The sequence below is a fragment of the Rhipicephalus sanguineus genome, chromosome 3, assembly GCF_013339695.2.
Source record: "Rhipicephalus sanguineus isolate Rsan-2018 chromosome 3, BIME_Rsan_1.4, whole genome shotgun sequence".
Classification (NCBI taxonomy): Eukaryota; Metazoa; Arthropoda; class Arachnida; order Ixodida; family Ixodidae; genus Rhipicephalus; species Rhipicephalus sanguineus.
In genome coordinates this window covers 138,219,671-138,246,016 of record NC_051178.1, presented here as the reverse complement: position 1 = coordinate 138,246,016, position 26,346 = coordinate 138,219,671, and the positions used below count along the sequence as shown (strand labels likewise).

General features: G+C 46.6%; 1 protein-coding gene across 1 annotated transcript in view; it reads left to right on the top strand.

The window, feature by feature from the left end:
• Positions 1 to 26,127, top strand: part of LOC119385109 (arg8-vasotocin receptor-like) — a 94,077-nt gene extending 67,950 nt beyond the window's left edge. Inside the window, exons 2-3 of the mRNA XM_049413464.1 lie at positions 8,417 to 8,569; positions 25,593 to 26,127. Coding sequence (XP_049269421.1) covers positions 8,417 to 8,569; positions 25,593 to 25,976 — 537 coding nt within the window. The 3' untranslated portion in view covers positions 25,977 to 26,127. The remainder of the gene's footprint in view (positions 1 to 8,416; positions 8,570 to 25,592) is intronic.
• Positions 26,128 to 26,346: the final 219 nt, after the last annotated feature.

Sequence of the window (26,346 nt, the reverse complement as noted above, 5' to 3'; positions counted from 1 at the left end):
TTAACTCTCCCACCACGCTTTATAACATACGTTAACATGAGAAAGAAAGAAAGAGAGAGAGAGAGAGAGAGATAGAGAGAGAGGGAATTAACTTTATTGAGACCTTGAGGAAATGGATCATGGGAGCCTGATGGGCTTCCTTTGAAACCAATAGAAGCGCACTTGGGAGGAACCCACTACGCTATAAATCATCATAATTTTTGTGAAGTAGGGAAGCAGCTACTATGCAATTTTTCGTCATTCTGCGAAGAACCGTGGTACCCGCTAAACACACGTAAGGCACTATGTGCACTTTGTTGATATTGTGGCTGATGACGATAAAGAATTATGGCAGAGCCCTTTGTAATGGATTGGAAGCATTGAACAGTTAACCCACTCGTTGCGCAATTTGCATTGTGTGACGCCTTCGTTGTTATTTTACTCTTCTCCACACTACTTACATATGTTAATGTGGTTGCTTCCCGGCATGAAACCTGTATAGGGTCTTTTTGCAATGCACTTTCAAGCACCGGTGTGGCTCTGAGGTAGAATACTGGGCTCCCACGCAGAGGGCCAAGGTTCGATCCTCGGTTCATCCCATATATTTTTTCTTATTTACTTTTTTTTCTTATTTCGCGCGACAGTGGTTACGGACACCGGCGGCGGCGTCGGCGGACAACTACAGCGCCAAAAACGGCCCTTGTTGTGATCTCATAACAGCTTTCGCCGTAAAATAGTGTTCCACATTCACCGCCATGGCTACGAGTGGCACCGACAAACACCCCCCCCCCCCCCCATCAGCAGGCTGACACTCCAATGAAAGCAGGCTTAGAAATAGCCGATAAAGTGGACGGGGAACGACCGCCTCCGTAGTTCAAATGGTGGAGCATCGGGCGCGTTATCCGAAGGTTGTAGGTTATAGCTCCGTACCGACGGTAAGTTGTTTCGCCGTAAACTTTCTTTTGTTTCCATTTATGACATAATTACTACACTACAGTTCAAAAACTACAAATAAGGTACCCTGTGCCTTCCTTGGCTTCGTTGTATCACGGCTTCTTTAGGCTGCGCCAAACAAAAGGAACGCGCACCTGATTCGTTCCCATTTTTTCGTTCTTATACACGTAAACGTATTTGAACATTTCACGGAAGCGTCTGCAGCTGCTGTTTCTTCGATCCCGTGACAGCCGAACAGAAAGAAATCCCTGCTCACACTTTTTTTTTCAACCACTCGACCTGTTGTATAACATCCGTTCGATAAGGACGATCAATACTATACACGCAGCATCGCGTGCAACCCGAATGATATAAGACCTCGAGTTTAGAAGCCAATTAGAATTTCCGCGCCCCGTTGCAAGCGCCTTTCCACGCTTTTTTTTTCTTTTTACCCTCTTCATTCAGTGCTTGCGGTGGCAGTAATTGGCTTCAGGCAACCCCGCGATTGGTTTCCTTTTCTTAGGAACGGAGCGCCCTCTTTTGCTACTTCGGAAGCGAACTCAATCTCGCGTTTCGCGAAGGGTGATCCGATTGCCGCCGCACCGGAAAGCGCATATAGTCAACGCTTACGAAGCCCCACGCATCGATCGCATCCTCTCGCATCTTCTTACCTTTAGTCTTACTTTTGTCATTGTTTTAATGACAAGAGAAATCAGGGGCCGAATCCAGAAAACTTCTCTTTCGCAAGTCACCTTTTCCCTTTCGGTCAGCCGACTTCACTAATAGCATGTCCAGCATCATGATTGGCCTAAGTATTCTCTTGCGAACTATTTTAGCGTAAGACGCCTTTTTTATTTATTTATTTATTTATTTATTTATTTATTTATTTATTTATTTATTTATTTATTTATTTATTTATTTATTTATTTATTTATTTATTTATTTTTACAGAGAATCTGCATATCGCTATAAGCTCTGGCGGGTATCATCCGCGAACGAAACGACACGGAACCATTTTCGGCGGCGGACGTATATAAGTTTGGCACCCCCAGTGCCGGCCACGTGATTTTGGCGTCGCTCCTCTCTCTGATAATAATATCTGGGGTTTAACGTCCCAAAACCACGATATGATTATGAGAGACGCCGTAGTGGAGGGCTCCGGAAATTTCGACCACCTGCGGTTCTTTAACGTGCACCTACATCTAAGTACACGGGCCTCAAACATTTCCGCCTCCATCGAAAATGCAGCCGCCGCGGCCGGGATTCGATCCCGCGACCTTCGGGTCAGCAGTTGAGCGCCACAACCACAATAGACCACCGTGGAGGGGGCTCCTCTCTCTCAGGGAATCATGTGCGCGTCTGCGCTGGTCCTTCTCCTTTCGATGTTGTCGCGTTCAGGGGCGTAGAGAAGAGGGGGGTTGGGGGGGATCGACCCCCCCCCCCCCAAAAAAAAAACATGTTACAATTTTGCTTGCGCATATATACACGCTCACATACAAACGCACGCACGAACATACATAAAGTATGATTGAACCCCCCCCCCCCCCCCCCAACCCGAAAAAAATTTCTGGCTACGCTCCTGGTCGCGTTCATTGTGCGGACGTATTACGCCCGAGGAACAACGAGATCATGAGGACAGACACCGAAAGCAGCAAGAAAGAACGCAGCCGAGAGGCCAAAACACCGAGCGCAAGCGACGGGACGTCGGTCACGATGCTGCCTCTCATTTAGCCGGTGCCAACGCAAGGTTTCGGAGAGACTTCCTTAGGCATAATTAAAAACGAGAGATTAAAAAAAAAGAGGCTAGGGGGGGGGGGCTTAAAACGACGGCGCGATGCATCTTGTATGTGATGCTGTGATGTCCAACGTCACGTGATGTGAATCTTGCGGCGATACTCGTACAAACATTTTTTTTTTGATTGGCTAGTCACCTTCGCTAATCATAAAATGTCCCCTGTCTGACGCTCCCTTTTTTTTTCTTTATTGCCACGAAAGTTACTAGTGCATGAATGTTCTGTGAATATGGGCCCTGTGTGCATACTTTCAGATGTGCTCGCAGTGCTAGAGTGAAGAAAAAACATTAATAAAGAGGAAGCTTGTGTGTAAACCTCCAGCGTTCCTGTTGTTAAAGGGACACTAAAGAGAAACAGTGAATCGATTTAGATCGATAAATTTTGCTCTGAGAACTCTAATGTCGTTAATTTCGCCATCATAGGTTTATTAATAGAGGAGATGATCAAGTTCAAGGTTTCATTTTTAAATTTTGCGCCGAAATCTCCCCGCGTGACGTCACTGATTTCAAGGTGTATTTATTCTATTTTGGCGCCATTGGCTCAACAAAATTACCCCAAACTTGGCATGTTTAGTCTATGGCCTCCTCAGAGGACAATGTACTTCATTTTTACCAATTAGCAACTACGTAGTCCCTAGTAGGCGCCGTCAAAACATGTGACATCACGGCGAATGGTGCGGAAACTTGAAGGAGGCGTCGCCATCCACATTTTGTTTTTATGCGTTTTCTCGCTTACTAAGCCTCTTCTCGCAGCAAGTATGGTGTTTTTGGTATCGTTAAAGAGTACTTTACTGATATGAGACAAATCGTTTTGCTCTATAGTGTCCCTTTAAGCCATCAGTAGCGGCAACGTTGAAATTTATCACCCCTGATTGAGCTTAGAGAAATGCAATCCCAGAGTGTGAAAGCTATCTTTTGATACATTTCTTTTTTTTTTTTTTGAACCGGCAGATGATCATTGGCATATCTGCGTGCTGTGACAAAAGGGAAACGAAAGCTGTAAAGACGAACACTTTTGCTGCATAATATAAACTCATAAAGCTCGTTGGTTACATACTCGGGGAAAATTACAGCCCTTTATTGATCCCCTATGCGCATTCGTCTCACCAGTAGGTTATTTTCCTGGTCATTTTCATGTCTTCATTTCTTCCTTTCTTTTACGGACACGCAGTCTTGTTACTAAGCTCCATATACCCACAGGCTTATTAGTCCGCCTCCTTCCCCGCTAGAGTTAGGAGAGATCGACGTAAGTGATCATAGGTGTGCTATTAATGAAAGAAGCATCTGCGTGGTCCAAGACAAGTCTCCTTCTCTAAACGTTGGCTCCAGTGAAATTTCTTTATCTTCTACACCTTTCTTCAAAGCAGCCTTTCATATCATAAGGAAAAAAAAATTCCAGCAGTCTCACTCACCTCCGAAAAGGAACTCATATTCGTAGCCGCTTTTGTGTCAGTCTAAAGTGGTTCTTGGAAGAAACAAAAATAGCGCAATTTCCTTCAACATTTGTGGCAGCACGCCTGACCGCCGTACGGCTTTGCCATAGATAGCCCTCCAGCAAATAACGCCTGCCTCGCTCTTTGCCAGAAAATATATCGAATACGTTAGGGTGGTCGTTGAAGGCACCCTATCCCTTACCAGAAACGTATCGCCAGAAGAGAGCGAATCGAACTACATCACGACACTGTGCCAGAATACCGAGCAACTCGTCAACCTCTCCGATGCTATATACAAAGCGTTCGGAATCTGTCGCTGTCCGTAACAGCACCACTTGAAAAGTAGAACGTGGATCAAACCCCAAAGATTTTACGAAGCAGAGTCGTGAGCCTTGTTCCCAGGAATGCAATTTGTACTGGAATTCGCCGAAAAAGGCGGGTATGCCCAAAAATAGCGCAGATTGCACTACGTCAAGGTAATGTTTCGATCGGCGACTTCGCATGTGGTATAAGACGCGCGTACGACAAAATACCTCCATTTATACACGATAAGAACAATAGTCAGTCGTTTACAGTTCCTAGAAACATCATAACAAACAATAAAAAAAAGCGAAAGCTTGCCGCGCTTGACACACAGCGACGCTGGCCGGTTTGATGGCGTCTCGGGACTGGCACGAGGTTGAACTTTGTTGTTGCTAAGGTGAACTTGGCTGTCTCGACGTTTAAAATTAGATGTAGCTAGGTCTGAACTTGGCTGTAACTAGGATGAACTTGGCAATAGTAGGCATTTCTTAGCTTATGGCACCACTAAATTGACCATCTTTTGTGTGTCTCAAGCTTTGCGCGGCCGAGTGCAAGCTTTCGCTTTTATTGCGATAGCAATTATATGGACAGTCTCGGCTGGAAAATGTCCGACCCCGTCGCCGTCATTCACCATATATGTATAAGTATGTATATATATATAAAAGCCACAAAGAAAAATAACTCAGAAATTCGTTCCGACGCGCGGAATCGGACGGGCGACCTCTCGCTTTGCAGCCCGCCGCGTTAGCCGTTAGGCCACGACAGCACCGTCTTTCAGCCTGCTAACGGCGAGCTATTTATATACACCATGCGCTTATCTCGAGGAAAGAAGGGGCGGCCGGTGGGGTGCTTCGCTTCGCTCGCTGCAGTGGCCGCGTTTGCGAAAGGAGCGCGCTGTTCAAACAGAAATAGGTAACGACTGTGACAATTAGTTCGCGCTCGTCTTGTGTGTACCTGTTCGTTCGTTTCGTGCGTCCTGCTTTATGTTTGGGCAGTGCGCTTCAAGTGTCGAGCTGTGACGCATTAGTTCGCGCTCGTCCTGTGTGCGTTCTTTTCGTGCGTCCTTTGGGCTCGACCGACGCGCTGGCAATTTCTAGCTGCTTTCCGTTCTTCGCGTTGCATTACAATTTATTGCTATCGCATTCATTGCTTCGCCGTTGCGGCGAAACTGTTCTTTAAGAGAGACGGAGAGTCCTCGTCTGAGTAAGAGATGTGTTTATTAGTATCTAGTAGTCATCTTCGTAGCTACCACCATCGTCATCTTCGAAATTCTCTCGCAGACTCGTCGTCGGGTATTCCTTTTAGTTCATGATCCCCGCTGAAGACTTCTGCCAATTCCTCCCTATGTTCTTGCTCTACCAGCTCTTGCTGTGGCCGCTGTTCCGGTTGTTTTCTCTGACTAAACGAAAGCTTTGTCAAGGGAGAATCCAGAAGCAGTGTAGCCGGTTCGTAGCCTAGTCTCCAGTTGCGCATCGCCGCATGGAGGTCTTTGCTGTTATCGAGGGGTACACCTGGTCGGTACACCCAGGCAGGCTTGACCGGCATCGTCACCATCAGAGATCCTTGTGATCACTGTGGGAGACTGCCAACCGGCTTGCACAACTCGGTTAGACTGGCTTTTCGTGAAACGCGCACGTTTTAACGGCGCCCTAAAGAGCTTAAATAAATTCGCCCTTAAAATAAATTTTAACGCCAGAGTAACGGTTATAAAGAAGTGGGCTTTAGATTACGTCTATATCGCTGCTCCGTAGTACAACTCGCTGATGTAACTAAAGGTCCAGTGTACAGTGTTTCTGCTAGTATACGTTTTTGTCGTAGTTGCCGCAAGAATGACTTTAATTCTGACGTAATCTATCTAGCCAACCAAGTGTGATACTCTGTCGGCTCCAATTATGGAAGGAACGATTGCACAAATAAGACGTTCACATTCCACTAACTCGTCCAAGAATCAGTCATCCTTATAAAGGAAGGTGTCGCTTCCGTATAGTGAAGAGGTTCGCTTTGGTAACACCTGAAGTGCCTATCACTGATCTGACTCATACACACGTGGCGCACATGCTAGTTTGCCCTAATTGCTTGAGAAATGCCCTGGGCGCTGACATTTTCAGGCATAGTTGACATTAAAAAGTGTCTCAAATGCAGTCCTTGAATTCAGCTATGTGTTTTTCATTACTGTTCGGTAACTGCAAAGCTATTAGAAGTTTTGCCACTAATAATTCCGATGTTTTAGCGCGTAGACCATTGTAATAGTAGGCTGCTGGTAATAACCAACACCATATAGGTAAACAGCGTAAAATTACGCTGAAATAATCGACTTTCGTTTTTCATATAAGTAAACGGCCGATTATTTTTAAAACGCTACTATTCATATTAGTGATTTTGCGATGCGCTTGCAGGCGTATATTTACATGAATAAGTCGATAAAGAACGGGAGCCGGATTCACAAAGCTTTCTGTGCTGAATTAATCTATAGAACTGGTCAACTGCCTTCCCTAATATGTCCGACATCGTGACTGGCTGAAAATTTCTTTTACGAACAACTCCAGCGTTAAATATTTTTTTAATGCGGGCCTCACAATTATTTACTGATCAGGCCCGTATAGAAGAGAACGACTCAGGCTAGAATCGACTGGCGATCGCAAATACCTGACCACCGGAAAAAAAAGGGGGGAGGGGGAAGTTTATGACCATCCCCTTCAATTTTATCGAAAATGCGGGTAATACAAAGTGGTCCCGCAAGATGCATGCCGCAAAAGAAACGTTTGCAGGTTTCTTGAAAATAGTTTTCTTACGTCACTGTCCCTTTATTTTTCATTGACCCAAAATGAATCAGTTTGTATTCTTTTTTTTTTTCAAAATTGTAATAAGCAAGACTAACCGTTCAAAATGCGCTTCTAATGATTTTAGTCACGTGGAAGAATATTTACTCCTCTGGCAGGGTGTTCCGTGCAAGCAGGAATATTGTTTTTCAGTTCAAGCCGTTGTTTGTCCTAAGAGAGACGAGAGTTATTATCTCACAGAAGCAACCAAAGGATGGACACTGACTAGCACATGAGACAATATCATTTTTGTGGTAGCAAGAAAAAAGTGTATTCACTCGCGAAATTAAGTCTTCTTTGCCTCAATTTCTCTTACAGAAACAAGTGGAAATATATGAAGATTCAATCATGAGAGCAAGTCTGCTGAAGCTTCCAACACCATTCTTTGCGTTTTTAAGCCAACTGTGCTCGCACCATGGCTGCAGATGTCGTGAAGAAGGGACAGTGTTTTTACACTACCAGTGGCAGAAAGGTCCAGACACAAATACTAAAATGGGGCATCTAAAGTCCGCTTAAAGACTAAGAAAGCTATGGAAGCGGGAGCAAGTGAAGCTTTCGTTACTGAAGACGATTACTTGACGAGTACCACCACCACCTTCATCGCCGATAACGTAACCGATGACAACTTCAGCCCTGAGGACGTGCTGGGCCCTCGATACCACAAGCAAGCGCGCATCGTCGTGATCATCGTCATGATAATCACTTCCGTCGTCGGTAACAGCGTTGTCTTTTGGAAACTCGTCGTCAGGCGGCGTCACCGTCGCGTTTCCAAGGCCAGGGTACTCTTTCTTAATCTGGCAATGGCGGACCTCTTGGTGGCCTGCGTCACGATGACGTCACAGGTCGTGTGGGAGGTGATGGGCAGGGTGTGGATTGCGGGAGACGCCTTCTGCCGCTTTTTCAAGTTCCTACAGACGTTCGCCCTCGTCTCGTCCACCTACATGTTAGTGGCCATTGCTCTAGACAGGCATATTGCCATCGCCACTCCCCTGGCTCCCAGCCCCGATCCGTGGAAGTTGGCGGCCGTCACGTGGCTTGCATCGTGCGTGCCCTCACTGCCAAATGTGTACGTGTTCCACAGCGTCGAGGTGGCGCCGGGAAAATGCTTCTGCGCGTCCATATTCTACGACCGCGACGTGCCGCTCTATCACCGCCAGGTCTACATGGGATTCGTTTTCTTCACGGTGTTCTTGGTTCCGCTCGTACTGCTCGTGTCCTTTTATACCGGCATCCTTTGGGCCATGTGGAAGCATAGCTCTAGCAGCGGCAAAGTTGGCCAGCAAACAGCTTCCTCCCTGCCGCGGGCCAAGGTGGGTTGACATTCGTAATCATGCTTTGCGCTGGTGTATATGCTTTTATGTTGTACAGCTTCTGGTAGATATACTGCTGTTTGTAATGGCTAGTTACAGTTGTTTTAGCAAAGCACGACTTAATGAAAAGCAGACAAAACTCACCCCAGACACCTGAAAACAAATGCCATATAACCGCACTTGCTAGTCAATAAATACTTACCAAGCCACTGTTACGACGCTGGAAAGCTAGGTCTAACTTAGAGATGATTTTATTTTTTATTTACTATTTTGCTATCGTTCCTACAGAAAGTAGCCTGTCGACAGTTTTAGCGCTGTGCTATCTAACTCGCTTCTCCACTAATCCATTTAACCATCCAAACATTTGTCGCTATATTAACGCAATAGCGTTAAAGAGCTCGTTACGCAGAAATTCCGGCGTCGGCGTCCGTGTCAGCGTCGTTGGTTGTGAGCGAAAAATCGGGAAAGATGCAAATAAAACAAATCATAAAAAAAATTGGCCGCGTATCTGCGTGCTTCGCTGCAAATGCCGTGTAAAGACGATAGAAGAGGCGCTGTGTGAGATATGGACGCCATCTGGCAATACGTCGGGAAACATGAGTGCTGTGTTGCGTGCTGGTAGTCCCGGCGCAGCAGCAGGCGAAGACCGGCGGTGACCAACGCGACCGGCGGGGACGCCAGCCAGCCCGAAAACGCGGTTTGGCGCGAAGCGCTGATGCAGAGAAACGTCCGCACTGAACGAGTACTCTCCATACACTCTTTTATTTACACGTCGCCTGGGTAAAACAGGAACGCCAGAGCGGCGTTCACAACCGGCAGCCTGAAGGCCGCCCACAACGCTGCTTTGTCATTTTTTAAATATTTTTTTTCACCTTCTTGGCCTTCTCAAAACTAAAGTTTTTCAACACCAACCCATGGCATTCGTACAGTGCAACAGAACCGAAACCGAAACACAACAATGAGCTCGTGCGAAGGGCACGGAGGAAGGCAAATTTCAGCGCAGTCACATTTTCAGCTTTGTTGAAACAGCGCTCACTAGACGACGACGAAGTAAAAGAAGGCACAGGACAGGCAGCGCCTGTCCTGTGCCTTCTTTTACTTCGTCGTCGTCTAGTGAGCGCTGTTTCAACAAAGATGAACGCATACCAACTCGCTCAAGCTTCCATTCTTATGCATTTTCAGCGCAGCTTAAGAAACTAGGGTCCTTAAAATTACGTATGTATGCATTTTCTATTAAAGGAACACGCCACCTAATACTTAATACTTACCTAGTGATGTTGCACCTCAGATATGCATGATATTTACTTTTTGATCGACAACGTTCACAAGTATGAACAGCCGTACCAGTTCAAGACGGCTGGCCCTTGGGCAAGTGGTTCAACTTTGGCCGAGTGGCTGAATCGAGGGACGTGCCAACAAACAGAAAGACAGGCAGAAAGACAGACAGACCAAAATTTCTGCGTTTAAGTTCCCCAAGAAAGACTATCGTCTTTAAAAACCTCTGTTTCAGCGAGAATCGAACCCAGGTAGTCTGCGTGGATATCAGGTATTCTACCACAGAGCCACGCCATTGCTTGAAACAGCTTCGGAAAATACAGTATATGAATATCTTGTTGGGGCAAGAGTCTTCTTAACGCATGTGTTATTGCGTGGCAGAGCGTAGGATCACGCCAGGCGTCAAAATATGTGAACTGTGCAACGAGAGGCCCACCCATTACAAAGCGCTGAGACGTATTTAATCATCATCAGCAGCAAAAGCATAAAAAAAAAGTGAGCAGCTCCGTAGGTTCGCGTGTTGCCTTACGGACGCGTAGTTGGCCCTTCGCTGACTCGCAAAAGGAATAATTATGGCGTAGTGGGCACTCATTAACTATACTTGCAGTAGGCGTTCTAGGATAGTTTGAGGCGGCCAATGTTACGCGCACAGACGTTCGTTTCCTTACGGCACAGTTGAAGCATGCACCGAGGACCGAAGCGAGGCAAGCAATTGAGAAGGCGATGCGCAGGGGGCCCGATTACGCTGTCGCGTTCTACTCATGAAGGCGAAGCTCAAGCGTCGCCCAAGTTTTATTTTTTAAATGCGAAGCATTTCTTAGCGAACTTCTGCGACTTTGAGCGTATCTATCTATTTATCTATTTAGCCGCCTACTACTTTGTGCTCTCCTGATCACTCGCGCCAGGTTAACCTACCTGCGTTTCCTTTTCATCTATTTCTCTCCCTGGCCGTTTCGTTAATCGGATGTATACCAAAATTGGTATGGAGTAACATGACCGTATTGCGAACAAAAATAACAGGTCATAACATGAAAATCATGACATGTATGTCATGAACCGCATGATTTACATTCCACGGCCTTGGGGCTCTTGCGGCCGTTCCGATAATTTCATAGATTATCGGTATGGTATGGCGATATCGGTATGGTATGGCGAAACTGGTATGGCGTGACAAGAGTTGATGACGAACATAATGAAGGTCCTAACGTGCAAATTATGACACGCATGTCATGTGCAGCATGATTTACATGACATGGTCTCAAGGCGCTAGCAGCCGTTTAAATGAATGGATATATACGAAAACTGGCATGACGACGCATTTCCGTATGACGAACATAACTGCCACGTGGTAACATGAAAATCATGACATGCATGCCATGTACGACATGATTTACATGCCACGCTCATGGCGCACTCGCTGCTGTTACGCTAGATTGATATACACCAAAATTGGTATTGCGAGATGCGACTCTGTGAAGAACTTGAATAACAGTTAGTAACACGAAAACCATGACATGCATGTCATGATTTACATGCCACGCTCATGGTGCATTCGCGGTCGTTTCGCTAGCCTGATATACACCAAAATTGGTATTGCGCGACGCGACTGTACGACGAACGTAAATGAGAGGTGGTAACACGAAAATCATGACATACGGCATGCCAGGTGGAAACATGAAAACCATGACATGCATGTCATGTATGACATGATTTACATGCCATACTCATGGTGCACTCGCGGTAATTTCGCTCATTTGATATACAACAAAATTGGTATTGCGCGATGTGACTGTATGACGAACATAAATGACAGGTCCCAACATTCGAATCATGTTATATGCATGTCATGTACGGTATGATTTACATGCCACTGTTATGGCACGCTTCTGGCCGTTTTGTTAAATGGTTATATACCAAAAAAGTGTATGGCATGACACGAGTGCGTGATGAACATAAATGACAGGTCATACATTGTATATACCAGAATATACGTTTCATAAGCATGGTATATGCCTAGATTGTGCATGCATGCCTGCATGGCGAACATGCGATATATGAAGAACTAGATGCCATGGCATGAATGATTTCATTTGGCTCAAAGACAAACAAGGCGATGTGTGCAGCTCTTTGCTGGCTGCTTCGCATTACATCGATTCCCACAGTGTGTCGGATCTGCCGGATTTTTTTTATTGCGATAGCAATTATATGCACAGTCTCGGCTGGTTTTAGGGGCGAAGCTCCTTAAAACGCCACCCGTTCGTCCCTCGTAGTGCGTAACCAGTCGTAACGCTAGTACCAGATCTTGACCTCCAAGGTGGTGCCGGTGGGAGATTTCTCCTGTGCGTTGTTGAACAATAAAAAATTCGCAGCGTGCGCGTTAACTAAAAGCCGAATTCTTCTGTATCTCATTCCCCATTAGCAGCCATTGGCATGTTCCAGTAGGAAACGTTAGTAGAAGTGTAAGTGTTAGCTAAAAGCCGACTTCTTCTGTCTCTCATTCCCATTAGCAGCCATTGTTTACCTCCAAGGTAGTGTCTGGTGAGATTTCTCCTGTGCGTGATTAAACAATAAAAATTTTGTTCAAAACGCCGTTGATTGATGAAATAAACCAACGAAAGACGCCAGATGTTTTCTAAAAACAAAACGAAAAGACGCCAGATGTTTCTAAAGCAAAACGAAAAGACGCCAGCTGCTCAACGAAAGACGCCAGATGTTTTCTAAAGCAATGGTTTTCTAAACAATGAAAATTCACAGCGTACATGTAAAATTAAAGTCAGCTGCAAGTCGTCATCACTCTAATCGAACCTTTAGTATAAACGTGCCCGATCTCACGTCGGTGATGATGTACTGGGCAGAATTCACGGAAGATTCACGGTTTACCGATGAACCTCCGCAGCTTCGCCCACTCATCTTCATTCACTCCGTGGATATGCTGTGATTTTTTTTGTCCGTCCCCGTCGCCGCGGCCGTCATGCACCGTGTATATATATATATATATATATATATATATATATATATATATATATATATATAAGCCCCAAAGAAAAATAATTCAGAAAAATGCTTCCGAAGCGCGGAATCGAACCAAGGACCTCTCACTCCTCAGCGTGAGACGGTAACCACTACGCCACGAAACGCTGAGCCTCCAGGTGGGCAACGGCGAGCGTTATACACACACTCTTTACCGCTGGCCGGACCTAGAGACGGCAGGCGCTTATATTCGTTTCTTCATTACCAGCGAGATGGCGCGATGTGCGCGCTGCGCGTAAGGTCCCTAGATAAAACTTGTTTTATCTAGGGACCTTAGCTGCGCGTAGAGTGCCTCGATGCGCGCGCCCCCGCTTAGAGTGGTGTCAGCTTTTGAAAGGGCAGATGCCGCCTCCTCGGCCTTGGCAGCAGCGTGGCCGCCATTTTGAATCCCCCGCCAGGTCGCTTTTGCGTGGCGCGCGTGCTGTTGTTAGCGCGGTGCACGTTTCCCGTCCAGTTTGATGCGCTCGATACCGCCACCATGGCCGGGTGTTGCGTGCCGCAGCGCACCAATCATTCCAGAAACGCTGGAAGTTGTTTTCCAAGAGACCCGAAAAGAAGGATTCTTTGGACTGTAAGAATCAAACATGACAAGTGACATGCGACGAACACATCATCCATTTGCAGCGTAAGTTTCCAGCCGGTATAGGCTTCCAAAGCAACGTCGAGCGTCGCCACTGCTCTCATCGCAACTGGGGGAATATCCATGGCGCGTCTCCTTTCGCCACAACACTGCCGCCCCCACGCAGAGCTCTCGGATTGCATCTGTGGTGCATCACAATGTAACTATTGCTGACTAGCAGTGCTCGGGCCGAATGAGGAGCGCATGCGCACACGTGTCCTAGCCACCGCCGCTGCCAAATCCGGCGACAAACCGCCTTCGCCGGCAGCGTCTACCCCGTAACGCATAGCTCGGCCGCGCGAGCGTCGCGCCCGATCATCAGCGTCGCGAATGAACATGCAAGCAAAACTTGTGCCGGCGTCAACCTTGCGTAAGAAATGCACACACTGATACCATCTGTATGCTTAAAATATTTTGGTTCACGTGTGTATCAATCCTGCATCTTACTTCGTAAACATTCCTTACTGCACTTGGTCGATCCTGTATCTGCCTTTGATATTTCCTTTCCATATTTCTTTGTGATGGGAAGTGTATTCTAAAATATATTATGCGTGTTTGTCTGCAGGTGATGTCCTTCTTTTTTTTCTAATAATAATTATTTGTGGGAATTTACGTTCCAAAACCACGATATGATTATGAGAGACTCCATAGTACGGGGCTCCGGAAATTTCGACCATCTGTTGTCCTTTAACGTGCACCAAAATCTAAGTACACGAGCCTCTGGCACTTCGCCTGCATCGAAATGGGGCCGCTGGGGCCGGGATTCCATCCGGTGACCTTCGGGTCAGCAGTCGAGCACCATAACCACTAGAAAACCACGGCAGGTTCTTGTTTTCTATATTCCTTTCCGTGGTTTTTATGTACGCCTTCTGCGTCGTCTAATGCCCATGTATGTATGTATGTCTGGAGTTAAACCTTTATTCTTCGCTGTTTCTCTGTTTCAAGGTTACCTTTTTGTCCTGTCCTAAATCAATACGCATTTCTTGTTTTTAAATTATGCACGATCATAGCGAAGCGACTAGTGGCAGGCCTTAGCAAATTCTGCCATGGAGCACTACATTTGTGTACAGTAAAACCTCGGTGATATGAATCTCGCGGGGTTACCAGAAATGTTCGTATCATCCGAAATTCGTATCACCAGAAAACATGAAAAATTTGTATGCGACAGAAGAAAGTTGGCATACGTTTTCGTTTAGTGTTTCTCAGGGCCGCAGGGACGTCATGAACAGCTTTGAATGATTGCTAGTAAAGTTTTTAGACGTCGACGATCATACTTGTACTTGTAAATATACGGTGCATGCGCGCGTGTGTAATTAATGAACCAGATGTTTGTGCCCCGTGACCGCTAGTAGCCCCTTCGTAACCTTACTACGCTTTTCTGCATGATAGCAAAGTACTGCGGCAAAAGTGACTTAAGAAGCGCTTTGCACACGTTAGATAGAGGGCAGGCTCCTTCGCCAAGACTGTCCGCTTTGTCTCTTGGGGTCTGGGGTCTTCGTCCGCCTTTAATGAGGCTTTATGACGGACCCGCAGCCCAAGTTTCAGTCTTGTTTCATAGAACGTCAACGTCATCTGTAACCTAAACGCGAAGGCGCCGAAAGGCCTCCAAGATTCGCGCGCACTATCTCGGAGGCAACGGCGCACCGTTGATGGTCGCGCAGCGCGCATGCCCGCGTCCGCGCATGACTGCCGCGTCTTCCGCGACAGCGCGGGCAGCACCTGTTCGTACTAGGGTGCCTTGGTCGGCGCGCGCATCGAGACACTCTAGTTCGTACCTGTACGCTAGCGGACGTTCGTATCAAACGTTGCAGGGTGCCAATCGGTTCGCAACAACCGTATTCCAATACATTGCAGGCTAAAGGGCCTTGGCCGGCACCACAGAAAAATTCGTATCACCCCGAAATTCGTACGAGCCGTGATCGTATCACCGAGGTTTTACTGTAATTGCTTCTGTCAGCGCAGTATTAATGCGCACAAATAAATGACCTGTACACTGGATAGGGGAACGGCAGGCGTTTACACACACACACACGCGCGCGCGCGTGCGCACACGCACACACATTCAGTATTTAAATTATTTGAGCAAGCATTATTTATTTATTTATTTATTTATTTATTTATTTTATTTATCTATTTATTTATAATACTGTAAGCCATGAAGGATCACACAGGCGTGCACATGCAAACAGTACTCGCGAAGCGTCTGTACAAAGAAGACGCATGAAAACAAAAAGAAGACGGGGCAGCATTGTGTACGGTAGACACGCCATGTCATAAAAAATACAACAAAGTCTAGCTGTACAATGAGTACCTCATGGAAAACCTGTTAATGCAATAAAACCTCACAGGGTCTCTAATGCATTCACTTAATACGACTCGAAGGCGAACGCCACCTTCTTCTTCTTCTCATTTTTTTGCGCACCTAGCGCGGTTTTGCATTGCCTCCAAGATCGGAGGCACCTCACCTGGTTTTGCACTGCCTCCGTGATCTTCCCACTTTTGACCAAGCTACGATGTCATGTGATAACGGCATCATGTGACGTCACGCAACACTTTGTGAAGTCATGATGCCATATGGTGACGTCATCACGTGACGATGGTTTTTGTATCCCTCGTCCCCGACGCCGTAGACGCTGGACGCCGACGGTCAAATTTCGCATTTCATGAGGCATTTAAGGCTTTCGCCTCAAAAAATACGTTCGCCGCGGTGGTATAGTGGTTACGGTGCTCGACTGCTGACGCGAAAGTCACGGGTTCGATCCCGGCCGCGGCGGTCGCATTTAGGTGGAGTCGAAATGCTAGAGGCCCGTGTACTGTGCGATGTCAGTGCAGGTTAAAGAACAGGAGATGATCAAAATTCATGGAGCCCTCCACTACGGCGTGCCTCATAATCATATGATGGTTTTGGCACGTAAAACCCCAGGCATTATTATTAATAAAATAGACAAATAAACGACGTCATGCATCTGACGCGCAAAGTGGAAAACAGTATTGGAAACACTGAATAATATGTGCATGTAATTGGCATCTGCAGATACAAAAAAAAGAAGAAAAAATGCACCGATACTGCGCGTATGCAAAGCTTTACGGCGTACTAGACAACAACGTATTCATCGTTTTGATAAGGACTCAAGGTGCAACTCGAGTGCCGATATAGTAGCGGCTACAGATTTTGAGCTAGAAATGTCAGCAACAATAATGATAAAGAAGCGTCCATTTCATTTTAGCAGGATATTTGCACCATACTGCCCCTCAGCCCTTTATTCTGTGTGCAACATGTATGATGCCATTTATCATAAACGAGTAAATTGTTTGTAAACTTAGCAAAATAGGCCACCTTAAGCGCGCTTAGGTAGGTTCGCAACACTAAAATGTGTGTGTTGAGGTACAGATATACTGCTGCTACTGCTGCTGCTGACATGTATATAAATACTTTAAACGATTATTGGTCTATCTGGAATGCAGGGCTTACGAGAAGATTAAGTAAGGCAGGGGCGTAGCCAAGAGGGGGGGGGGGTTGGGGGGGGGGGGTTCAAAGCTCCCCCCCCCCCGAAATTTTTCAGTTTTGCTTGCGTATATAGGCAAGCACACATACAAACGCACGCACGAACACACATAAAGTATGGTTGAACCCCCCCCCCCCCCCCCCGAAAAAAATTTCTGGCTACGCCCCTGAAGTAAGGCTTTAGACTGTCTTTTCCGGCGTAAGGAAGAGGATTCGTTTTCAACATAACGGAGTCTACGTCTACCTCTAGCGCGTAACACATGCACAGGCCGTCAGCTTACATGAATTACATGCTCCCTTAATAAACATTTAGGCAACAACAGCAATAAAAGCTGCCCAAGCTTCAAAAAAGAAAATAAACATTTTCAGCACAGCCACAGCCGCAGCTTAAGAAACTAGGGTCTTGAGAATTATGTACCTATGTACTTTCTATTAATGGAACACACCACCTAATACTTACCTAGTGATGTTGCGCCTCAGATATATGCGTAATATTTACTTTTTGATCGACAACGTTCACGAGTATGAACAGCCGTAACAGTTCAAGCAAGTGGTTCATCTTTGGCCGGGTGGCTGAATCTGAATCGGGTGACAGACAGGCAAACAGAAAGACAGGCCAAAATTTCTGCATTTCAGTTCCCCAAGAAAAGCTATCGTCTTTAAAAGGGAAAGCTCACTAGCGTGCACTTATTTCCGGACGTATCCGCGCGCCGCAAGCGCGTTGTGTAGCGCGTTTCGCATGCTGCCGAGCTGCGGCGGGAGGCGCAATGGCGGCCGTCGTAGCAGACGACGTGGCTGTCCTCACCCTCAGCTGCGCGTTGGGCGTTCGGCGCGCTTTAAAGGTCGTCGCCCCGCTCCTGCGAACGCCGATGCTCTGCGCCCTACAGGGCGTGGTCGCCTTCGTGCGCTTATCTCAAGGAAAGAAGGGGGGCGGGCGGGGGGTTGTATGTCTTGTGCTTTTCCCTCGATGTCCGCGCTGAAGTCACAGAGCGCACGAACTTCACTTCGCTCGCTGCAGCGGCCGCGTTTGGAAAGGAGCGCGCTGTTCAAACCGGCATAAGTAACATCTGCGAATATATTTTTTTTCATAAAATCATTCGAGACATCCATTGCTACCGGCGTGAGTGTGCAATAACTCTCCACAAAGGGCATGAAGTAAGCGTTGAACCCTCGATAACAACACATATGTCCAGTGATGATGTCATATAAAGAATTGTTGCCTATAAACCATTAAAGAGAAATAAACATAACTGGTAACAGCAGAACCAACAGCGACTGTTGATGTCGAAAACTACTTTAGGTGCTCTGCGTTTATAAATATATCTGCGTTTACGCGGTTCCCGCCCTGTATCGTTCAAGCTCACGTGGGCTTGACCACTCCGGCGATTTTGTGAGTTAACGGATCTCAAAAATGTCGCTGGCTGCGTTCCTTTGCACGTTTGTCATTTATGACAAATTACAGGCTGGCGAGATACGTAGAATGCTTCCAACTGAATTTTATTAATTGCCTCGAATCACCTACCTGGCTTCCCACAATGATTGGCAATATTGTGCGCGTGACGTCATTTATGGCGAAGCGACGGAAGTGACGGAACCTAGGTCCACTGGAGCATCTGCTGTCCACAAGGCAACGATCGTGTGTGTTTGGCCAGCGCTTCATTAGTTCGGAGTGCGAATTTCAGTTCCCTGTAGGCGGTCGTGTGACGGGTTGCAAGTGGTGTTGCGTTCTGGGCTGTACACGATTCCTCGTATAATTGCGATAACAGTCGCTAAACACTCAGAGCTAGCGATTACCCCTCGTCGCGATATTGGAGTTTCTTAGCTGCCGGTTTACCGCGCGGAACGTTCGTACGGTAATGCCATACCGGCTGAAGAGTGCGCGTGCGCGAACTTTACCGTATAAGGAAACATTTTCCGTAACGTATACAGCAGTAGCGTGACAAGAAATTTTTTTCGGAGGGGGGTTTCCGGCATACTTTGTCTATCTTCGTGCATGCGTTGGCGTGGGGGTCTGTATGGCATATACACATGCACAATAATTTCGAGGGGCCTTTGACTATGTCAACTGCCCCGAAAAAATGTCCTTTCGTGCGAGTTAAGCGCGGAAACAAAAGGAAGTCTGGAGGAGCCATGTCAGGACTGCAGGGCAGCTGGGGAACCCTTGACACCTTTGAATCGACAAGAAGGCGGGTCAAGACGAAGGCGGTGTGGACTGGCGCGTTGCCATTGGTGATGGTCGTTGACGGTCGTCCAACGCGGGCTTCATCGCTGACCTCTTTACGACCTTCTAAAAAGGCCTTATGCCGCCGGTGCACTTGACTGTAGGACTAACAATCACCACCAAATGAAGTCGAGGCTTTGATGGAAGCCCGTCTGGTCGGGAAGTAACATGAGAGAATAAAAGCAGGACACCGACCATGAAATAAAATGCGGAAAAAGACGTTTCGGCTACCCTGATGGGAGCCTTGTTCACAATGAAAGCGAGGACGAGTGAAGCGATGCTTATGAGGGCTTTAAAATATGACGTAAGCAGCGGCTGTAGATAAGAGGGAGCGTTCCGTCATTTCGGTTCAAAGTATGATCCGTCGTTTGAATCACGATGGATTCTAAATGGTGTCTTGCAGACAGATTTTCTCCTTTTCCAAGATCTTGGCGTTATCAAAATCAATGTGGTGGCTCAAGTTTTCACCGTGCTCGGCCAAGGCATTCGAAGAAACATTTTTCTTGTTGACGTCATTGACATGCTGTTTGATCCGCTGTTCAAAATTTATTGTCTCGCCGATATATACACTGTCACAGTCTTTAGATGGGATCCGATAAACTACGCCAGGAAGCACATCTTTTTGAAGCTTGTCGGCTTGTCTTTCACATTCACCAGCCGATGACGCAATTTCTGTGTAGGAACATGGACTACATGGACGTCGTAATGGCGTAGAACGGGGGCGAGACCCTCGCTCACACCAGCCACGTACGGTATAGCGGCGCGCTTTTTTTGGCAACACACGGTCAGGTCTTGGCGGCTGAGACAGCTGGCGTTCCACCGAGTTCAGCATAGATTTAGGGTAGCCACATGCCGAGAGATCTCGGTGCACTTGCTGTAGGTCAGCAGCCCTGCTACTCGGCGTTGTGCAGATGCGGTTGGTTCTGGCGACAAGTGAGGCCACCACCGATCTCTTCTGGTTTGTCTGGTGCACCGAGTCATAATGCAGGTACCTGCCGGTGTGCGTGCTCTAAAGATCTGTACACAGAAAACGTCAGACTGTGCTGGTCACGTTTCACAAGGACGTCCAGGAAGGGTAGTTCGCCGTCTCTGTCTACCTCGGCCGTGAACTGAATAGAGGCTTCATTGCTATTTAAGTGGGACAGGAATGAGGGAATTTTTTCTCGTCACCACCAAAGGTCTTTATCATAGGAAAAGTTTCCATTTCGGACCTGTCGAGTTTCACACAGAACTTGATGGCAATCCTTTGTTCCAACGAGCGCTGCATTTTGGTTTGCACGGGAAATGAAAACGAGTTTCACGGAAACGTCTCTCCCCACTCTCCAAATGGTAGCATACGACAGTGCGACCACACGCTCGTAAGCTAACTTCCCCATCCACCAATATCAAGCGGTCTTAGCCTGTTGTGAGGCATAGACGCTTTACAGTTTAGTCGTCGACATTACTATTCGGACAAACCCTGTACATGTACAAGTGTGTTCTACTTCATCGAAGAGGAATGGCGATTGTAGATGACCTCCAAATGCGTCCAAATCGCAGCTGTCATTGTCAGACAGCTCCAAGGATCTTGTGCATGTGGCACGGTCAGTCCCAGACAGGGTACGGATGGTGCGGCGTAGTCACCTTTCCGCTGAGCGTCCGCTCTTCGCGGCTTTCGCAGCTTTCATACTCCGCGCTGGCGGGACCGGTGTGCCTTGCACGATTTCCGGTGTTTGCCATCTTACACGTCACGCGAAGAAAGTTTTGCTCGGTTGGGTTTCGGTTTTGGCGTTGCGCTTTCTTTCTTATTCAAAATTAATTTCCATTTTGCTGAGTATTTATGCTGTCGGTCCCCCGACAAGAGCGTGTCAGGAACATAAAAGCACCATTGCTTCAACGTGGTCAAAAAATCGCCGGAGTTGGCCTTTAAGCATATGTGCTTTCTTCGCTCTTACACTCATAGACCTTGTGTGTGTTACCCTTCTCTTTCTCTCTCTCTCTCTCTCACTTTCTCGGTACCTCTCATTTTCAAACTCCCCTATCCATTTCCCCAATCTAGGATAGCATATCATTTTTTGTGGAATGGTTAACATCCCTGCCTCTCCTCTCTCTCATGCTCCTTCTTTCCTTCCTTAGTAGTCAACAATTCTGCACTGTAACAACGTTTCGTAAACTCTCTTACGACTTTTCTGTGTTTAACGTTGAGTGCTCAGCACCTTGGATGTGCCAACATCTCATATAAATGTCAGTGGTGAAGTCTTTTCTGAAAGCGACAGTGACAGCTATATACAATATGACAGAAAATCGATCGAGGTTGTATTGAGTTATGGCTGCAACAGCGCGACTAGACACGAAAGAAGAAAAAGTGGGGAACCATGTAGAGGCTAACAGACCATATGATTGTTGTTCTTTATAAACTGGTCGTTTCCCTGTAGTAAACTTCGGTTGACGGCGAGCGCCGTGTGTTGTTTCCGTCCTTTTCCTTTAGTCCGTACGTGTCTAGTCGCGCTGTTCCATTCCAATAAGTTTTTCAGAAGTCACTTTCGTCATACTCTTACCAGAGCTCATACGTTATTTTGGTACATCTTTTGTTTAAGCAGCTTTTTCGCCGACGTTTGAAGAAACACTGTGGAGCAAGCGACGGCCAACCGTTCGAAAAACTGTGCTAAACCGTCACTCGAAACGCTCTGATGAGTGCTCGAACTCTTGATAACTGCGTTTACATTTGCCCTATATTTGCTTGCATTTTCTCTTTTTTTTTTTCCAGCTAACTTGTTTTTCTGCTCCACGACAGAGAGCGCGAGGTAGTTCTATAGCGTAGCAGATTTTCTCACTTAATCATCCGACAAGCAGGGAAAAACCAAATGGACGTACAAGAGGCTGGGAATGTTGACTAACTGGGGATTATGGCCGGATCCAACTTTTTGCCTGTTAACTGTGATTTTCGACCGAAAATCACAGTTAATTGCTGTCTCCACCACTTTGGATGATGGAACCAGATCGAACTTGTCTGTTGTTCGAGGTAACGCCGGTAAGGAACAACTTGGATGACGGTGGAAAGACGAAAGTGACGAGGCTATGTTATGTTATGTTATGTTATGTTATGTTATGTTATGTTATGTTATGTTATGTTATGTTATGTTATGTTATGTTATGTTATGTTATGTTATGTTATGTTATGTTATGTTATGTTATGTTATGTTATGTTATGTTATGTTACGTTACGTTTGTTATGTTACGCTATGCTGTGTTGTGCTGTGTTATGTTATGCTATGCTTTGTCATGTTTTAACCGGCTTGCGGTGGAGAGGTTGAGGTTATCACCTCGGCTACTCCATTTCTATAAATTCTGCAGCGCAAAAAAAAAATGGTTACCCAAGAACCAGCTCAACGGCAAGCAGCGTGCAAGGTTGATTGAACCTTTGTGCCCGTGTTCTGAATTGAATTTTCGAGATTGCATCGAGTTGAATTCACCAATTTCGCCTTATTGAACGTTCTGACGCGCTTTCCACGAAGGCTTTCAATGAAATAGCCCTACCGTTAACAAACCTCGACGTCCACATTCATTATTCATTAGCAGTGGAAAATTCAGCACCCCCGCGTGTGAATTCAGCGATATATACAAAATGAACGAAGTGTAGGCGACGCTGCTTCACTGTAACTACGTCTCGTCCCAGCGAGTATATTTGGAAATTTCAGTTGGTGCATGCGGCAGCGAGATGGTTTTTTTCTCCACTGGAAAGCTCTATGAGTGGTCGCTTTGTCACTTATAATTTAGCGACTGAAATGGGCAGAGCATTCTTTACCCGAAGCCACCTCGCACTCAGGTATTTCTATAAATGGATCTCGCTCACTGTGGCTGCCTCTATCTTTTCTTTCTATTTTGGACTCAGACGTAATGAGAAAGTATGTGGGTACGTGTGTGCGTGGGCGTGTGAGCGGACTGCGTGTTGTTCCTAATGAGAAAGTACAGTTCGTCCAATCGAGTCATCTTCAGACGGCCGCTGCGTTTCGCGCACGTCATTTGGGGTGTTGCGTTTGGCGTACTTCGTGGCATAACAAAAGAATAGCGATGGAACAGCGTCTCTCGCTCCTGGCATGGTAGATAAATGACAAGGCAACGGTGATTCAATCTTCGTCCGTGGTTACCATTTCGTGGTTACCATACCGTGGTTCCCATTTCGCGGTAACCACGAGCAAGCGTCCGCGTCCCGAATTCAGCCGGCGAGAATTTAAAACAAAATGCCACATAAATCTAATAAGAAATGCAGCCTCTCATCTCTCCTGATATTTCTTTATAATTTCATAGTGTAATAAGCGTTGAATTCTTCGCATCTCGAAGTGACGCATACTAACAGACCTGGACAACTTGGTCTGGCTTTTCTGTAGCTTACTCCAAGCTACAAGCGTGTTCGTAATGTACTTTACGTCCGCTGCTATCTGTGGTTGTGGGTTATGCTGAAAAACGCTCGTATTGACTAGGTTCGGTATACATTTACACAAATACGCAAGAAACTGAACGTGGATACAGCCACCGTCTTAGGCCTATTGAATGGAGCACCGCAAGCATCATGCAGAGAAATTCAGTTCACTTCCTTTGCTTCCGCTTCCACTATTTCTTTAAAGCGAATGGCTTTATTCTATTTTGACACTTTCTCCTACATGTACTTTTTTATTCTTCTGGAGGAAAGGCGGGCGAGGAGCAGCCAAGTTTCGCTAACGATGCAAGTTCGCTGTTGCAAAATGCTCCTCCCTTTCTTGAAGGAGTCTGTCAGAAGGACTGTCATGGATGGACTTTTTAAAAACATTTTACGAGAGCACAAAAAAAAAATGAGAGGACGCTTACGCTTTGAACTTGAGATTGGAGCGTGATAGCGTTTCGGGCCCCGTTAACATCGCCTTCTCTTTCGCTTGCCATGCTTCGCTTCTCGATGGGCATTTCAACCGTGTCCCGAGCAAAGGAACGTCTGTGCGCGAGGCATTTTCCGTTGTAAACGCTCCCAGGGCGTCTATACACTGCAAGTACAGTTGCGAAGCATCTACTACGCCATTATTCACCATTTTGCGAAGTAGCGAAGTGCCAACAACGCAACTGTGAGGCAATGCGCGCACCTATGTAGCTGCGCAGTTTATTGAGGTAGCTGGTGATTATGGTTATTACGATCATGAATTATTCGGACCCCTTTTTAATGGGTGGGCAGCTGCACACTACTTACTCGTTATGCAATTTAGGTGGTGGGACGACTGTTGCAATTGCACGCTTCCGCGACTCAATATTACGTCTGTTAACGCGACTCCCCGCCCGAAATGACGCCTGTAATAATGTTTTCCAAAGCAGTTTCAAGTACTGGCGTGGCTTTGTCGTAAAACGCAGCATGCCTGGTTTCTATTCCGGCTAGAGCACTCATTTTTCTTCCTTTCATCCATCCGAACGTTTCGCTTATCGTCACGGACAACGCCGCCGATGCCGACGCCGCATTTTCTGTGACACAGGCTCATTACCGCTATTGCATTAGAAAGACACGGACCACAGTAACCACGTAACGTAGAGCTTTTAAATAAGTCTAAAGTCCCGTTCGGTACTCCTCGACCAAACCGCGTAATACCCCTGCGTCGGGTGCCGAATCGCGGATGACGCTTACGATATCGCGTTATGGTAACATTTGCTTCAATGCCTGTCAACACGGCGTTCCGCGTCCTGCGCAGACAGGATGGTTATTAATCACGTGCTACGGAGCTTCAGGCGCTTTGAATAATCAATGCGGAGTGAAGGCAATGTCGAGGAGGTGTGAATGAAACATGATTGGGTCACATCGCTTGATTTTAGCCTGACGCAGAGAAGGCCTGCCAAGGTCTGTAATTCAAGCACTCCTGATTGATGCGGGTGGTCTGATTGAGTCCAGTGAGCTGTTTGTACAGTGCGATATGGCAGTACTCGCGACGAGACAAGCACAGCACGTCTTCTTCTTCTTCTTCTTCTTCTTCTTCTTCTTCTTCTTCTTCTTCTTCTTCTTCTTCTTCTTCTTCTTCTTCTTCCTTATTCTGTGCGTTAATTGGTGCTCCACATAGCCCGATCTGCTATCCTTAGAAGTCTGACTTTTTTACTCATACGGTTCTGAAGTCGGGCGCAATATTTGTGCCTGTTCGCTCTCCTATCGTGGAATCCGAGGAGGGGAAGGCTTGTTCTAGGTTTAAGTGGAGAACAACACCTAATAACACCTAATGAACAAGGAAGTGCATTGGGTTTTAACACAAAGTGCTAGAAATTTGCGATCTGGACCTTCTTATGCTTATTAAAAATGTCAATACCGTGCTTGCCATCGTTTGCGTAGTAACCTTCTTTAAACTGTTCTGACTCCACTCTCGCTCTTTTTTTTTTTTTTGCTTGTGTGCAGGTTAAGACGCTCAAGATGACCGCCGTCGTGTTCGCTGCCTTCCTCGTGACCAACGTGCCCTATATGGTCCAGGAAGTCATTCTTGCCTTCGGCAACCCTGACATATTGAACGCCAACGTGGTAGCCCTTTCGGGAGTCATTTCGGCTTCTAACAGCGCCATCAACCCGTACATTTTTCTGTATTTCCAAAAGAGTCACAGACGCAGAGGACGAGGCATGTTGAGATCTTTGCTTAAGCGTGTTCCCTGCCTCCGCCGCTGGATCGCACGTGCCGACAGTGGCGTCGCGAAGACGGCAACAGTGACCTTCACTTACTCTGGTCGCCACTCACGGACGGTCACTACGGCGAACTCTGAGTCGTATTCGGGCAGAAGTTTGTCGTGAAATCATTCCTTTCGCACGAAATGCTGGCGAATGGCTGCATTGCGGCTGGACTCAATCGGCGTCTGTTGGACAGCGTTATACTTGCTCGCTTATTCTCGACATCCTTGCGCTTGGTTTTGATTTTTCTACATTCTGCGAAAAAGGACCAAAAAAAAAAAGGCGTGTCGTATTTGTTATTCGTTCCGTGTAAGAACATTAAGAGTGTCTTAAAACACATGAGACGAAGGTGTGTTCTAGCGGTCTCTGTACAATCGCGCCTGATATGACTTGCAACACGGTAATGCGTGGCCTCACAAGCTCAAACATTGAGGACGGCCCCAAATTGCTGTTATTTGCACAACTTAGCGATATTTTCTCATTTCGGATAATC